The sequence below is a fragment of the Colobus angolensis genome, unplaced genomic scaffold (genome assembly GCF_000951035.1).
Source record: "Colobus angolensis palliatus isolate OR3802 unplaced genomic scaffold, Cang.pa_1.0 Scaffold21, whole genome shotgun sequence".
Classification (NCBI taxonomy): Eukaryota; Metazoa; Chordata; class Mammalia; order Primates; family Cercopithecidae; genus Colobus; species Colobus angolensis.
Genome location: NW_012115266.1, coordinates 4,113,290 through 4,129,243, shown reverse-complemented (window position 1 = coordinate 4,129,243; position 15,954 = coordinate 4,113,290). Strand labels below are relative to the sequence as shown.

Genomic DNA, 15,954 nt, shown 5'->3' with positions numbered 1-15,954 from the left:
GGAAGCTGAGGCCCGGAGCAGCACGCACGGGCGGGAGCGCAGCCAGGCAGAGCCCTCGGAGCGGCGCGTGAAGCGGGAGAAACGCGATGACGGCTATGAGGCCGGTGAGGAGGCGGGGCCTGCGCAGGGGCGGGTCGGGCAGGGGTCCCGGAACGCGCGGGTCTGGGTGTGCGCGCAGTGTCAGCGAAGCTCTCCGGGCCAGGAAACCCCCAGGCTGTCTATATCAATTCTTATTAAATAGTCTTTCTACGGGATCCCGTGAGCCCAGAAGTTAGAAGCTGCAGTGAGCTGCGATCCCGCCAATGCGCTCCAGCCTGGGCAACAAAGCGAGACTCGGTCTCAAAAAAGCTTTTCTACGGTTGTTTGGGATTAGAGGTAGACTGTCTCCACCTGGCTCCTTGAGGACAGAGGGCTTTCATTTTCCTCAGTTGTCTGGTACAATCACAGATTCTCAGTAAATGTGTTGAATGAATGAATGAATGAAGTAGTGTCAGCGTATGCAGAGGCAAGAAAAACCTGGTATTTGACGAATCGTATTGGACGAATCTTGTAGGGCTCATGGTAGAGAAAGGAAGGAGTAAGATAGGCAGGGATGTGAACACAAAGGACCCTGTACTGTAGGCTTTGTTAAGAAATGTAGATTGTCTTGAGGGTAGTAGGGAGCCATGGCTGTGAGTTGAGGAGTGAGTTGCTCAGATCCGTTTTTTTGTAAACGTTACTAGATTGAGAACTTAGTCAAAGGTGGTCAGGATTGGAGACCAGGAAATCAGGAGGGCTACAGACCAGGTGAGGGCTGATGGTGGCCTGCACCAAGGCAGCAGCAGTGGGGTGGAGAGAAGTGGACAGGTTGGAGAGGTGTTTTGGAGGAGGAATGAACAGAACTCAGCACTTGTATGAGGGTGGGAAGGAGAAGGAATTGAGGATGACTCCTTGAATTTTGGCTTGAGTAGCCAGATAGGTAGTGGGTGTCATTTCTACTGAAATTGAGGAGTAGGGAAGAGAAGGAGATTTGGAGCGGGGTGGGGGAAGATAATTCACTTTTGGGGTTGTCAAGGTTTATGTGCATGGGGAAATCCAGAGATTGGACTGGATAAAGCCACTGGGAGTCAGTATCTGGGTGGCCAGTGAAGCCCCCTGAAAGAATGCGACATGAGAAGCCGGGGTCAAAAATAGAACCTGAGAAATGCCCTTATGTTAGTAGTAGGCAGAGAAAGATGTTACCAAAAAAAGGAAATAGAGTAACTAAAGAGGCAGGAAAACCTTTGTGTCATGGGAACTTTGGAAACAGAGTATTGTTAGAAGGAGGGAGTGATCAACAGTCCCACATATACCACAGGAGATCAAGCAAAACCAGAACTGAAAAGAACCCGTTAGATTAGAAACGAAGGAGACTGGTGACTTTGGGGAGCCTGGAGAGATTGGGATCCAGGGCCCAGGTGGAGAGTGGAGCCTTTAAGATACAGGATGGGAATGCAGGAAAGGAAGAGTTTTTTTTTTTTGAGACAAAGTCTTGCTCCATCTCTTTAAGAGACCTTGTCTCTTAAAAAAAATGAAAGAAAAAAGGAGAGGGCAGAATGGTGACTGCAGCAGTTTGGATCTCTTGGGTCAGGAAAGGAAGGTGCGCAGAAGAGGCAGGGCTCTGAGACTGGACTCGGGCAGAGGAGCTGCTGGGGAGCTTGGGTGGAAGAAGCTGCTGTTTTCTGCTGTTTCATCAGGCCCAGGTGCTGGTGAGGGGCCCTCATCTTTGATCCTGCAGTTGGAGCCTATGATGCTGGCTTCTTGGCCCTATGTTCAGCTCCTGAGCCATGCTTCTTCTTCTTCCAGCTGCCAGCTCCAAAACTAGCTCAGGCGATGCCTCCTCACTCAGCATCGAGGAGACCAAGTGAGTACTGTCTCCCTTGTTTCCACTTTGTTTTTCTAAGATAGGTGGCTCTGGGGCCAGCCCTGGGGAGGCTTTCTCACATGAAAGTGTGCTAATTGGAGTTGGAAAGGTTGTATAAATAATTTTAGCCAACAGTAGAGTTATAGAAGAGGAAACTAATACCTAAGAGTAAGGTGGCATTCACCGGTTAGATGCAGACCAGGCTGGCGCCCATGTTTCCTGCTTTGGAGGCCAGGGCCCTTCCCAGTGTCCTAGGCTTCCTGGGGCAGACCGTGTGTTTGGGACTGCTCACTCCCACCCTGTTTCTCCTCCTGTCTGTCTGGAAATGCACATGGCACCCTGTGTCTTTGATAGCCCCTAACACTTGTATCTCTTGTTCTCAGTAAACTCCGGGCAAAGCTGGGGCTGAAACCCTTGGAGGTCAATGCCATCAAGAAGGGTGAGTATGGGGCTGAGGATGGGGTTTGCGGGAAAGGGCCATCTGAAGGGGTCTTTGAAGAAGGTGGGATTAGAGGGCAGGTTCGGCACGGTTTAGTGGTCTTACACATGCATATTTGCCGGAAGGCACGAGGTCCCTTCTTGCTGTTATAATGGGGACCTGGGACTCTGCTTGTTTTCTGAGTTAGAGCCGTGGCCGTCGCATACTCACTCTGGCTGTGAGGTGTTGTTAGATGGACTGGAAGCCGTGCACACTTGCTGCAAACTGGGCTGTGCGGGGGTGGGTCTGTTGTTTTTCTTTAAAGCACAATTTGAGGAGCTTTGGAGCCACAGAGGGTCCTGTCGTGCTGCGTGGGTTGGCCAGGAGTGTGGGGACGAAGTGGGAGCAGGGAGGTGAAGGATTGTTCCTTCCTGTCCTGACCCCTTCTGGCCCCCTGAGCTGGAAGGGGGCAGGGTGAGTGGCTCCCTCCTCTCCCCACCAGCCATGGGCGGGCGTAGCCTCACGTCTGGGCCCCCCTTCCAGAGGCGGGCACCAAGGAGGAGCCCGTGACAGCCGATGTCATCAATCCTATGGCCTTGCGACAGCGAGAGGAGCTGCGGGAGAAGCTGGCGGCTGCCAAGGAGAAGCGCCTGCTGAACCAAAAGCTGGGGTGAGGGGTCCTGGCCAGGGCAGGCAAGGGAAGGGCTGGGGAGGCCACCATCCTTGGCTGCCTTTTGAGTGGGGTTGGGAGCAGGAGCTGGGCTCCTCGAGCATCACTTTCTCCCCTCTTCAGGAAGATAAAGACCCTAGGAGAGGATGATCCCTGGCTGGACGACACCGCAGCGTGGATCGAGAGGAGCCGGCAGCTGCAGAAGGAGAAGGACCTGGCAGAGAAGAGGGTGAGCACCTGGGCAGCATGGGGTGTTTGCCCAGTGCTTCTGGTGGCCTGACTGGGCACTGAGGCAGGGGCCAACCCCAGAGAGGTGAGACGGGGTTCGGAGAGGGGACGGGCTATGGTCGGTAGCATCCGGTTTGGATTCTCAGCAACTTTCCTGCAAGACCTGCTCTTTTTGCACTCCACTTGGTAGAGCCCTGAGTGTTTTCTGGTGATGCTGAGTGGCCTGAGGTCCTAGGTCACCCCTCCCTGTCCCATAGGCCAAGTTACTGGAGGAGATGGACCAAGAGTTTGGTGTCAGCACTCTGGTGGAGGAGGAGTTCGGGCAGAGGCGGCAGGTGAGGCTGCAGCAGCCGGGGCAGGTGGTGCAGGGCGCACTGGCGGCCTTGCTACTGGAATCCCAAGGTTGGGCGCATGGAGGGAGGTTCCTTACTCGCCTGATTCTTCCATTAGGACCTGTACAGTGCCCGGGACCTGCAGGGCCTCACCGTGGAGCATGCCATTGATTCCTTCCGAGAAGGGGAGACCATGATCCTGACCCTCAAGGACAAAGGTGACACGAGCTGGGTGTCTTGGGTCGGGGCACAGCCTCTGCTGAGTTGCGGACAAGTGTGAGTGGCCACTGCTCTGTGCTGCCCGCAGGCGTGCTGCAGGAGGAGGAGGATGTGCTGGTGAACGTGAACCTGGTGGATAAGGAGCGGGCAGAGAAAAATGTGGAGCTGCGGAAGAAGAAGCCCGACTACCTGCCTTATGCCGAGGACGAGAGTGTGGACGACCTGGCACAGGCACGGCCCGAGCAGGCTGGGCGGCGGGGGCTGGGGTGGAGAATGTCGGGAATAGGGGCTCTGAGGAGGTGGTGGCTCAGTGGCTTTTCAGGAGCCACCCTGGGTCCCAACCTGTACCTCTTGCCTTGCAGCAAAAACCTCGCTCTATCCTGTCCAAGTACGACGAAGAGCTTGAGGGGGAGCAGCCGCATTCCTTCCGCTTGGAGCAGGGGGGCATGGCTGATGGCCTGCGGGAACGGGAGTTGGAGGAGATCCGGGCCAAGCTGCGGCTGCAGGCTCAGTCCCTGAGCACGGTGGGGCCCCGGCTGGCCTCTGAGTACCTCACACCTGAGGAGATGGTGAGCCTTCTTGCACCTTATACTCAGGGTCACGATTCTCCCTCCCCCTGGGGCTCCTGCGCTGCCAGCAGGCACTGGGAAGAGAGGGCAAGTATTTGTGTTCACAAAGCGCTTGGCCTCGTGGGCGAGCAGTAAATGGCAACCTGGGGAGGCACCAGGTGTTGACGGGTCAGGGCTGCTGAGCCAGATGGGCCCCGGTTAGTGTTTCTGCTCTGCCATGCTGCCAGCTTGTGCCTTGGGTAAGCCATTTGTGAGCCTGGGGTGCCCCATCTGGAGTGGCAGTGATAGGAGCCACCTCCTGAGGTTGCTGTGAGGAGTGACAGCGTGGGTGAGGGGTGACTGGAAAGGTGTGCGTGGCTTCTGTCTGCAGAGTGACTGTGTGAACGTGAGGTAGACAGCTGGTGTAGTAGGCGTCTTGCTCAGTGGGTAAGAGCAGGACTCTGGAGCCAGACTGCCCGGCTCTCCCACCTAGGAGCTGGGCGACCTTGGGGAAGGTACTTAACCTCTCTGTGCCCCAGTTTCCCTAGCTCACCAATGGAGTGGAGATAGTAACCACTCCACGTGTTGCTCATGTGTGAGAAGTGCTCAGGACACTGGCTAGCACGGAGGAACACCAAAGAAGCGTTCATCCTCGTGGGCTTGTGGTGGCCTGTGTTTCCCCACCCCGACCCACGCCTCCCTCTTCCCCTCAGGTGGCCTTTAGAAGGACCAAGCGGAGGGTGAGGAAAATCCGCAAGAAGGAGAAGGAGATCGTAGTGCGGGCGGATGACCTGTTGCCTCTTGGGGACCAGACTCAGGATGGGGACTTTGGTTCCAGGTGGGCTTGGACACCGTGGTGGGGCGAGAGGGCTGGGCTGGGGTGGCCCGGGGGCCAGTGCTCACCAGAGAGGCCTCCTTCCCTCAGACTGCGGGGACGGGGTCGCCACCGAGTGTCTGAGGTGGAGGAGGAGAAGGAGCCCGTGCCTCAGCCCCTGCCGTCGGACGACACCCGAGTGGAGAACATGGACATCAGTGATGAGGGTGAGGGCCTGGCCAGGGGATGGGAGGGGGCAGGGACAGGAGCCCCGGGTTGGAGGAGATGGTCTGAGCAGGCATCCCCTGTGTTTCCCCCAGAGGAAGGTGGAGCTCCACAGCCGGGGTCCCCGCAGGTGCTGGAGGAGGACGAGGCGGAGCTGGAGCTGCAGAAGCAGCTGGAGAAGGGACGCCGGCTGCGACAGTTACAGCAGCTACAGCAGCTGCGAGACAGTGGCGAGAAGGTGAGGCTGGGCATGGGCAGGCCTGGGGCTACCAGTGCGTCGGCAGTCATCTGTCCTCACGAGCACATGTGTCATAGGCAACAGCCACATTCCTGTCTGAAGCCTCTTTTCCATTTGTTTTTTGTTTTCTGGGTTTTGTTTTTTTTTTTTTGAGACAGAGTTTTGCTCTGTCGCCCAGGCTGGAGTGCAATCGCACGGCCTCGGCTCAGTGCAGCCTCCGCCTCCCTGGTTCACGTGATTCTCATTCCTCAGCCTCCTGAGTGGCTGGGATTACAGGTGCCTGCCACCACACTGGCTAATTTTTGTATTTGTAGTAGAGACGGGGTTTCACCGTGTTGGCCAGGCTGGCCTCCAACTCCTGACCTCATGATCTGCCTGCCTTGGCCTCCGAAAATGCTAAGATTACAGGTGTGAGCCACTGCGACCAGCCCTGGTTAAAGTCATGTTTTCTATTTAAAAGTCATGTTTTGCAAAAGTTTTTAGATGCCTGCTTTAGTAGGGGATCCTTTCCTCACCTCTCTCTTCCTGTGCATGTTTGTTGAATGCCTGCTGTGAGTAGTGCATTGTTCTTGGGCCGAGAAGGTCATTGGTGAACAGGACAGCCATGGGGCCCTGGACTCAGGGAAGTGGCTTTCTAGAGTGTGTGGGGGAGAGCTTAGGGAGCAGCAGTGACCTTGTGAACGCAGGAACGGTAATTTCTGATGGTGACGGGAGCTGGGCACTCAGTAGACCAATATACTGTGTTAGGGGTTGGGATCTTAGACGGGGGAGTGCAGGGAAGACCTTTCCAAGGTACTAGTTCAGCTGAGACTTGAGTCACACAGAAGAGCCAGCCTTGCGGGGGATTAGGGGTGGCAGCAGGTGGCAGGCTGACGTTTAGGCGGTAGACCAACCAGCAGGTATCTCAGGAGAAGAGACCTTAGAGTGCCTGAGGGCCAGGGAGGCCGGAGCAGAGCAGAGAGTGAGGGGGTGGTGTGAGCTGAGACGGAGAGGTCAGGAGGCCAACGCAGGGGGAGCCTTGAGCCCATGGTCATCGCTGCCCCACAGGCACAGTGTGCCAGGCACTGCCCGCATGCTCTGTATTTGTTGATTCATTCCATCCTCCCAGCAACACCCTATGAGGAAGGTTCTGTCACCTCCGTCATTCCAGAGGCCACATTTTTAGCCCGACCCCACGCTTCTCACCTAGGAGGAAGCCATGAAAGCGTGTCCAGGAGAGGGAGCAAGAGAGGGAGGCTTCTCATACCACTGGGAGGCAAAGAGGGAACGGTTGCAGTGGATTCAGGACCGGGAGGACAGGGGAGTTGAGGAAGTGAGGGCTGCACCCAGGACAGAGGCCAGTCCGGACTGGAGAGGACATATTTGAGGTTTAAAGGGCTGGAGAGGGCATATTTGAGGTTTAAAGGGCTGGAGAGGGCGTATTTGAGGTTTAAAGGGCTGGAGAGGGCGTATTTGAGGTTTAAGGGCTGGAGAAGGCGTATTTGAGGTTTAAGGGCGTATGGTCTCTGTCTGGCACCTTGGGTGCTCTGCTGTTGTAGGGAAAACAGCCAAGACAGTCTGTAAATGAGTGGGCGTGACTGGGTTCCAGTAACACTTTATTTCTACGAACAGGTGGTGGGACATAGTTTGCATGGCCTGGCTCTATAAAGGAACAGATAAATGGGGTGATAGGCTGACAGGGCTGTTTTATGACTGAAATGAACGTAAGGGTTATTAGTCCCATGGATCTTAGCCTGCCTGAACATTAGACTCACCTAGGAAGTTGTTTCTGTTGTTGTTTTAAGAAACAAGGTCTCGTTCTGTTGCCCAAGCTGGAGTGCAGTGACGTGATCATAGTTCACTGCAGCCTTGAACTCCCGGGCTCAAGGGATCCTCCTGCCTCAGCCTCTCAAGTAGTGGAGAGCACAGGCATGCGCCACCACACCTGGCAAATTTGCAGAATTTTTGTAGAGGGTCTCAGTGTGTTGCTCAGGCTGGTCTCAAATTCCTGAGCTTGAACGATCCTCTTGCCTCCACCTCCCAAAGTACTGGGGTTACAGGCTTGAGCCACCAGGCCCAGTCTAGCCTACAAAGTTTTTGTTGTTGTTGTTGTTTGAGACGGAGTCTTGCTCTGTTGCTAGGCTGAAGTGCAGTGGCGTGATCTCGGCTCACTGCAACCTCCACCTCCCAGGCTCAAGCAATTCTCCTGTCTCAGCCTCCTGAGTAGCTGGAACTACAGGTGCACACTGCTACACGCAGCTGATTTTTGTATTTTTAGAAGAAACGGGGTTTCACCATGTTGGTCAGGCTGGTCTCAAACTCCTGACCTCATGATACACCTGCCTCAGCCTCCCAAAGTGCTGGGATTACAGGCATGAGCCACCACGCCTGGCCACCTAGAAGGTTTTTTAAACATATGAGCCACACCCCACATACTGTGCAGGCAGAAAAGTGGAAAGCCTATCACAGTGAACACCTTTGTCTTCTAGAGTCAGTAATTATAAATATTGTTACAGTTCTTTCTCTTCTTTTTTTGCTGACCACTGCAAGTTGCAGATATCATGATACTGCATCCTTAACTACTTCAGCAGGCATCTCGCGAAATCAGGGCCTTCTCCCTCATAGCCACACTGCCCTAACAAGCCCATAAATGCTGTAAAACAGCAGCTCGCATGCCCAGACTTTCCAGTTATCCCCCAAAATGTCTTTTTAATTTTTTTTTTTTTTTTTTTTTGAGACAGAGTCTTGCTCTGTCGCCCTGGCTGGAGTGCAGTGGCCGAATCTCAGCTCACTGCAAGCTCCGCCTCCCAGGTTCACGCCATTCTCCTGCCTCAGCCTCCTGAGTAGCTGGGACTACAGGCGCCCGCCACCACGCCCGGCTAGTTTTTTGTATTTTTTAGTAGAGACGGGGTTTCACCGTGTTAGCCAGGATGGTCTCGATCTCCTGACCTCATGATTCGCCCGTCTCGGCCTCCCAAGGTGCTGGGATTACAGGCTTGAGCCACCGCACCTGGCCTTTAATTTTTTGTTGTAAGCAGCATCCAATCAAGTTTCCTTTCCGCAAAGGAGCCTTTTTCTGACTAATGGAGATTCTAGAGTATGTGGGAGAGACAAATTTATGACGGAAGAGGAAAAAGATTTTGGCAGGCAGTGGTGGAGCCTAGAGTACAAATGGAGGGTGGGCTTGAGTGAAGCCAGCTCGTGTCGTCATTTATTTCGGGAGGGAAGGTGGGGAGGGCACAGCAGCTGTGGTGACCTTGGTTAGGGGAAGTCAAGGCAGCCCATGTCCGATTGTTCCGGTGTTTTCGAGTGACGAGGAGGCAGGGGTGGCGGTGCGAAGAGACGGGAGATACTGTTCTGGAGAGTGGTGGGCAGACATACCATTGGAGGAGAGCAGGCCTGCCAGGCAGCGTGGATGGTGGGATTAATGGGCTGAGGAGGTTGATGGTGGGATTAATGGGCTGAGGAGGGGGATGGTGGGATTAATGAGCTGAGGAGGGGATGGTGGGATTAATGGGCTGCTCAGGAGGGGGATGGTGGGATCAATGCCCTGAAGCGGTAGATGGTGGGATTGAGGATTGGGTTTTCTAGGGAGGAGGGACAAGGCAGTTAAGCGTTTCACAAAGGAGAGGTTCTGTTGATTTCCCCCGAGTTTAAACTGGGTACTGAGGGACATAACAGAGAGTGATGGGTGTGAGGACAGGGCCTGGAGTCGTGATGTGGTTGAAGAATTACTAGATTGAGGTTAATACAGTCAATGAACTAGAGAGAAAGGATGGAGAGGACAGAGAGGATCCTTGGAATTGAGGGATTGTTTTGTTTTGTGACCGTGTCTCACTTTGTCGCCCAGGTTGGGGTGCAGTGGCTCCTATCAGCTCACTGCAATCTCCACCTCTCTAAAGGTAGTCTGTCCACATACAGTCATTGGGGGTTAGGGCTTCCCCATATGAATTTAGGGGGTACACAGTTCCTAGACAGGACAACGTATCGTCAAGATGTCCATATCATGTAGTTCATTTCTAGGTTAAATGCAATTCCAGTAAAAATCCCAGTAGGGACTGTTTTCGAAGCTGGCAAACTGATTCTGAAACTGGATAAAGTAGGAGCATTGTGGCAGTGTGGGATTGCATAAGGATAGACTAATAGGACAGAGAGACCAGACAGAGGGGCCCCGAGACAGAACCGTGTCCCAGTGGAAAGAGATGCTCATCAGTGCAGTGAGGGGGCTTGGGACAGTCAGTTATCTATTTGGGGAAAAAGTGAAATTGGGTTTGTACCTCATACCTTACAGATAGATTAAGAACTTCAAAGTAAAAACGTAACATTTCGGAATCAAACTAAGGAAATTACATTTCTAACTTTTTGGTAGAAAAGATTTGTTTAAGGCCGGGCGCAGTGGCTTAAGCCTGTAATCCCAGCACGTTGGGAGGCCGAGACGGGCGAATCATGAGGTCAGGAGATCGAGACCATCCTGGCTAACACAGTGAAACCCCGTCTCTACTAAAAATACAAAAAACTAGCCCGGCGAGGTGGTGGGCGCCTGTAGTCCCAGCTACTCAGGAGGCTGAGGCAGGAGAATGGCGTAAACCCGGGAGGCGGAGCTTGCAGTGAGCTGAGATCCGGCCACTGCACTCCAGCCTGGGTGACAGAGCGAGACTCCATCTCAAAAAAAAAAAAAAAGAAAAGATTTGTTTAAGTTGTTAGCATAGCCAAGGCAAGAGAATTGCTTGAGGCCAGGAGTTTGAGACCAGCCTGGGCAACATAGCAAGATCCCCCCCGCCCAACCCATCTCTAAAAATGTGTTTTTAATTTGCTGGGCATGGCGGCATGTGTCTGAAGCCTCAGCTAGCCGGAGGCTATGGCAGGAGAATTGCTTGAATCTAGGACTTTGAGGTTACAGTCAGCTATGACTGGGCCACTGCACTCCAGCCTGGGTGATAGAACAAGATCCTGTCCTGTGTCAAAAAAAAAAGAAACAGGTTCCATGGGTGGGTTTCTTCAAGAAACCATGAAGGAAAAAGTGAACATATAACTACATAGAAATTGAGAATTAGCCAGGCGTGGTGGTGGCGGGCGCCTGTAGTCCCAGCTACTCGGAAGGTTGAGGCAGGAGAATGGTATGATCCCAGGAGGTGGAGCTTGCAGTGAACCAAGATCTCGCCACTGCACTCCAGCCTGGGTGACAGAGCGAGACTCTGTCTCAAAAAAAAAGACATTGGAACATAAGTTTTTTTTTCTTTTTTCTTTTTTTTTACAAAACATATGAAGAATGTAAAAACACAGACCAAAAAAAGAAGATATTTGCCCATATATACAACCAAGAATGGGTTGATGTCAAGAGTATACCAACAGATAAAACAAATCAACAAAACAGAAAATAGGCGAAAGATGTAGGTAAGACAGGCAGTTCACAGAAGAGAAAGCCTAACTGACCAGGAAAATACCCAGTGAACTCAGCTTCAGGAGGGATCACAGAAAGCTGAGCCAAAACAATGAGGCACCTGCCACCCCCAAACAATTCTGCAGAAAGGTCCAAGCCTGACAGTAGCGAGTATGAGTAAAGACGTGGAGCAGCCAGAATCCTCAGCCACGCTGCTCACAGCCATAGGCAGGAGTCTAATCAGATGAGAGGGAACGTGTGTGTGCCCCGGGCTCACCCCACGCCTCTCCTGAGTGTGCCCACCTGCACCAGGAGACAGTGTCAGTGGGCCTGCAGCTGCAGTACTTGTGACAAAAAAAGTCCATCCTTAGTGGGCTGGAGATCGAGGAGCATCCAGCTCACGGGCTGTGATTCCATAGTGGAAACTGATGAGCTACAGCCATGTGCATCAGGGTTACTCTCGGAGGCACAGATTTTTTTACAAAACAAATTATAGAAGAGTCATACAGTGTGGCTCAGGTTGTAGAATTCTTAATACACAACAAAATAACCGTTCAGGGGCAGGTCCTTAGGTGCCAAAGCCATGAAGACAAGCCAATGAGTCATGACCACAGATGGGGAGGGGACGCTCAGGTCTGAGCAGGGCGTTAGTGATGCTGCCCCAGCCCAAGGCAGAGGGACATGGCTGTGTGTTTAGTTACTGTTTTAAAAAGCATATCAGCGACCGGGCGTGGTGGCTCATGCCTGTAATCCCAGCACTTTGGGAGGCTGAGGTAGGTGGATCACGAGATCAGGAGTTCGAGACCATCCTGGCTAACATGGTGAAACCCCGTCTCTACTAAAAATACAAAAAAAAAATTAGCTGGGCATGGCGCATGCCTGTAATCCCAACTACTCAGGAAGCTGAGGCAGGAGAATCACTTGAACCCGAGAGGCAGAGGTTGCAGTGAGCCAAGATGGTGCCACTTCACTCCAGCCTGGCCAACGGCGAGACTCTGTCTCAAAAAAACAAAACAAAAAAAACCGCATAGCAGCTGGGTGTGGTGGTTCACGCCTGTAATCCCAGCACTTTGGGAGGCCAAGGTGGGTGGATCACTTGAAGTTGGGTTTGGGACCAGGCTGGGCAACATGGTGAAACCCTGTGTCTACTAAAAATACAAAAATCAGCTGGTCGTGGAGGCATGCAGCTGTAGTCCTAGCTACTCGGGAGGCTGAGGCAGGAGAATCACTTGAACCTGGGAGGTGGAGATTACAGTGAGCCGAGATCACACCATTGCACTCCAGCATGGGTGACAGAGTGAGATGATCTCAATAAATAAATAGCATATGATGCATTAGATATACCCCCTTTTATGTTTACAATGAAATTCATTAAAAAATAAATGTTCCTGGATGTCCTGGAAGATTTTTTTTTTTTTTGAGACAGGGTATTGCTCAGCCCAGGCTTGAGTGCAGTGGCAACATCACGGCTCACCGTAGCTTCAACCTCCAGGCTCAAGCGATCCACCCACCCCCGCCTCCCAAGCAGCTGAGACTACAGGCGTACACCACAATGCCTGGCTGATCTTTGTATTTTTTTCAGAGACTGTGTTTCACCTTATTGCCCAGGCTGGTCTCAAACTCCTGGGCTCAAGTGATGCTGCAGCCTTGGCCTCCCAAAGTGCTAGGATTACAGATGTGAGCAACCACACCCAGCCCCTGGAAGATTTTTTTTTTTTTTTTGAGACAGGGTTTCACTCTGTTGCCCACTCTTGAGTGCAGTGGTGTGATCTTGGCAGCCTTGATCTCCCAAGCTCAAGCAGTCCTCCCACTTCAGCCTCCCAGTAGCTGAGACTATAGGCGTGTGCGACCACAATGGCTAATTTTTATATTTTTTGTAGAGATGGGATTTGGGCATGTTGCCCAGGCTGGTCTCCATCTCCCAAACTCAAGCAATCCATCCACCTCAGAAGATTTTTTTAAAAAATGAATGTAATATAAAATGGAAGAGGGGTGCAGAAGTGGACATAGTGACTCGAACCTTCACTAAGGAGTGAGAAGTTTGCTGTTGAGGGAGGAGTTTTTTTAAGAGGGGAGATAGTGGGTAATTGTTGTGTGTGGCTGGGCATCTGCGACAGTGGGGAAAGCAGAGGGTGCTGGTGCCTGTGTGGGGGTCGCTGGATTCAGTGCTGGCAGCACGAGTGAGTTCTCTTCCTGTGTCACGGAATCTGCTTTCTTGGTGAAGCAGGAAGCAAGAAGCTAGGCTGTGGGAAGTCAAAAGAGTGGGCCACCTCACCGCCCTGCGGGTTCTAGAAGTGCTGTCTAGAGTCCTGAAACGAGTTTTTTGGGGGAGGGGCGAGTGGCAGGAGGGACCCTGGAGGAAGGAGCTTGAGGCTGAGGTAGTGTGCCAGGGGCTTTGGAGGGGGATCGGCACAGGCCTGGTCAGGAAGGCCCTGTAGGATGTTGGGTGTTCATTCAAACGGCATCCAAACCCATTGACAAGTTTGGAGCAGAACAGTGACCCCAGTGAAAGAGGTGCAGAGTGGAGTCAGGATGCAGAGAGCAGCTGGGCCTGCATGGGCTATGGGCGTGGCCTGTCTTGCTGCTGCCAGGGAGGACCCTTGGGTTCCTGGGTCTCAATGGCATCACCCCCAGAAACTGCTGGGTTTGCCCACAGCTGCTCCCTCCCCCAGGTGGTGGAGATTGTGAAGAAGCTGGAGTCTCGCCAGCGGGGCTGGGAGGAGGATGAGGATCCTGAGCGGAAGGGGGCCATCGTGTTCAACGCCACGTCCGAGTTCTGCCGCACCTTGGGGGAGATCCCCACCTACGGGCTGGCCGGCAACCGCGAGGAACAGGAGGAGCTCATGGTGCGTCTGGGGCGGCCCCACCCTGCGCTCCCCTGGGCTGGCTGGGCGCCTGCACCAACCCTGGCTTTTTGTGCCCCAGGACTTTGAACGGGATGAGGAGCACTCGGCCAACGGTGGCTCCGAATCTGACGGGGAGGAGAACATCGGCTGGAGCACAGTGAACCTGGACGAGGAGAAGCAGCAGCAGGATGTGAGGGCTGCGCCACTGGCGGGTGGGCGTGGGGGTGGCGCTCAAGCTGGAGATGAGCACTGGGCTCAGTGTCCAGAGCCTCAGCCAGAGTGAGCTCTGCAGAGCTCCCAGGGTGATCTGAGGAGTGAGGAAATTAAATGTTGTGGAGGCCTGGTGCCTGGCGGGTGGTGACCAGTGGGTGGGGCTGAGAAGAGCCGGTGTGGCCTGCTAACCACCCCTGTCACGTGTGCCCTAGTTCTCTGCCTCCTCCACCACCATCCTGGACGAGGAACCCATCGTGAACAGGGGGCTGGCGGCTGCCCTGCTCCTGTGTCAGAACAAAGGTAGGGAGCTCAGGGCAGCCCTGACTTGGGTGGGCCTGGGTGCTGCAGCAGGAAAAGGGCTGGTGAGGGCCTGCAGTGCGGCAGGTGCAGGCAGGGTCCCCTCCGGTCCCCTCTGCTGCCCCTTTCAGTCCCAATGCTGGAGCCAACTCCCTGGCTCAGAGCCACTCCTTCCCCTTCCCCTCCACGCCGGCATCTGTCCGTCTGCTCTGCCTTTGAGGCTCCACACCTGCTCCAGGAAGGAGAGGGGAGTTGAAACTGTTCCAGCTGTGGCACAGAGAGCCCTGGTGTTAGGACCCCAGCTTTGCATTTCCCTGGCCAGTGGCCCTTGGCATGGGGCTCATTTCTGGCATCTTCGCTTTGCCTGTGGAACAGGCCTGATGGCTTTCCAGAGACAAGGAAAGGGAGGTGCCCCCTCAGGGCCTGCTCTGCCTTCTCAGGCGGCCCTGGAGCTGCAGCCCTCAAGGGGTTGGGAGTCTCACAACCCCTCCGTCCCTAGGGCTGCTGGAGACCACAGTGCAGAAGGTGGCCCGGGTGAAGGCCCCCAACAAGTCGCTGCCCTCAGCCGTGTACTGCATCGAGGATAAGATGTGAGTGTGGCGGGGTGTGTGCAGGGCTGATGGGCCTGTGCCAGCTCAGAGCTGCGGGAACACAGCAGGCAGCAGCTCCTCACACTAAGGCCCCCTCTGTCTCGGGCCAGGGCCATCGATGACAAGTACAGCCGGCGGGAGGAGTACCGAGGCTTCACACAGGACTTCAAGGAGAAGGACGGCTACAAACCTGATGTTAAGATCGAATACGTGGATGAGACGGGCCGGAAACTCACACCCAAGGAGGTGAGCAGGGCCTTTTGCAGGCGGAGGCCCAGCCTGCCACAGGGAGGCCAAGCCCAGGGCCGTGCAATGCCCCAGGGTCCTGGCTCCATCAGCCTCTGGCCGGGGGCCTGGTGAAGTGCCACGGATGGGGAGGGGCCCTCAGGGCCGAGAAGGGCTGTGCCTCAGTTTGTCTCTAGTGAGCACAGCAGTCCTTTCGCAGGCCTGGCAGGAGGGTCCAGCAGGCACTCGGGACCTCTGCCCTCCTGTCCCCACCCGCAGGGCCATTCCAGCATCCAGACCCTTCCATCACTCTCGTAGGCTGCCCCACCCTCCTGCCCCACCACTCAGCTGCCCGCATGCTGTCTGCGGTGTGTCTCCCTCCAGCCCCAGCGTCCAGGCCCCGCGCCTGCGTGGCAGGTCTCCAGGTTCCCTGTACTCTGCCACCATGGCAGCGCATCCGCTAGCCAAGCTGGTCTCCCGGCGTCTGCTGGGGTCCTGCAGAGTGCCAGGGTCTGTGCCCTTTTCCTATCCCCCTTCCCACCACCCCAGGCCTGGCATTGGGGTGAATCAACACCCGCCCTGTTATTACACACCTTGTGGGCATAGGTGGCTCCGGCCCCAGCCAGGGCTCTGCAGCTCCCCTCATGCCCTGTGTCCCCAGGCTTTCCGGCAGCTGTCCCACCGCTTCCATGGCAAGGGCTCAGGCAAGATGAAGACAGAGCGGCGGATGAAGAAGCTAGATGAGGAGGCGGTGGGTGCTCTTGGGGACGTGGTGGGGCCTTGCGCCTGCCGGGGCAGGGGTGGCTGGTGTGTGGGGCCTGCTGCAACCCTTGTTGAGTGGCCCTGACCC

General features: G+C 54.7%; 1 protein-coding gene across 1 annotated transcript in view; it reads left to right on the top strand.

Annotated features, from left to right (window-relative positions):
- SART1 (squamous cell carcinoma antigen recognized by T cells) overlaps positions 1-15,954 on the top strand; it is a 16,667-nt gene that overhangs the window by 345 nt on the left and 368 nt on the right. Inside the window, exons 2-19 of the mRNA XM_011942768.1 lie at positions 1-104; positions 1,825-1,882; positions 2,266-2,321; positions 2,844-2,970; positions 3,094-3,199; positions 3,456-3,533; positions 3,649-3,748; positions 3,838-3,980; positions 4,112-4,318; positions 5,011-5,135; positions 5,223-5,338; positions 5,432-5,574; positions 13,606-13,779; positions 13,859-13,969; positions 14,205-14,292; positions 14,789-14,879; positions 14,990-15,125; positions 15,766-15,911. The exon at positions 1-104 is cut by the window's left edge and continues 45 nt beyond it. Of these exons, the coding sequence (XP_011798158.1) occupies positions 1-104; positions 1,825-1,882; positions 2,266-2,321; positions 2,844-2,970; positions 3,094-3,199; positions 3,456-3,533; positions 3,649-3,748; positions 3,838-3,980; positions 4,112-4,318; positions 5,011-5,135; positions 5,223-5,338; positions 5,432-5,574; positions 13,606-13,779; positions 13,859-13,969; positions 14,205-14,292; positions 14,789-14,879; positions 14,990-15,125; positions 15,766-15,911 (2,109 nt within the window). The remainder of the gene's footprint in view (positions 105-1,824; positions 1,883-2,265; positions 2,322-2,843; positions 2,971-3,093; positions 3,200-3,455; positions 3,534-3,648; positions 3,749-3,837; positions 3,981-4,111; positions 4,319-5,010; positions 5,136-5,222; positions 5,339-5,431; positions 5,575-13,605; positions 13,780-13,858; positions 13,970-14,204; positions 14,293-14,788; positions 14,880-14,989; positions 15,126-15,765; positions 15,912-15,954) is intronic.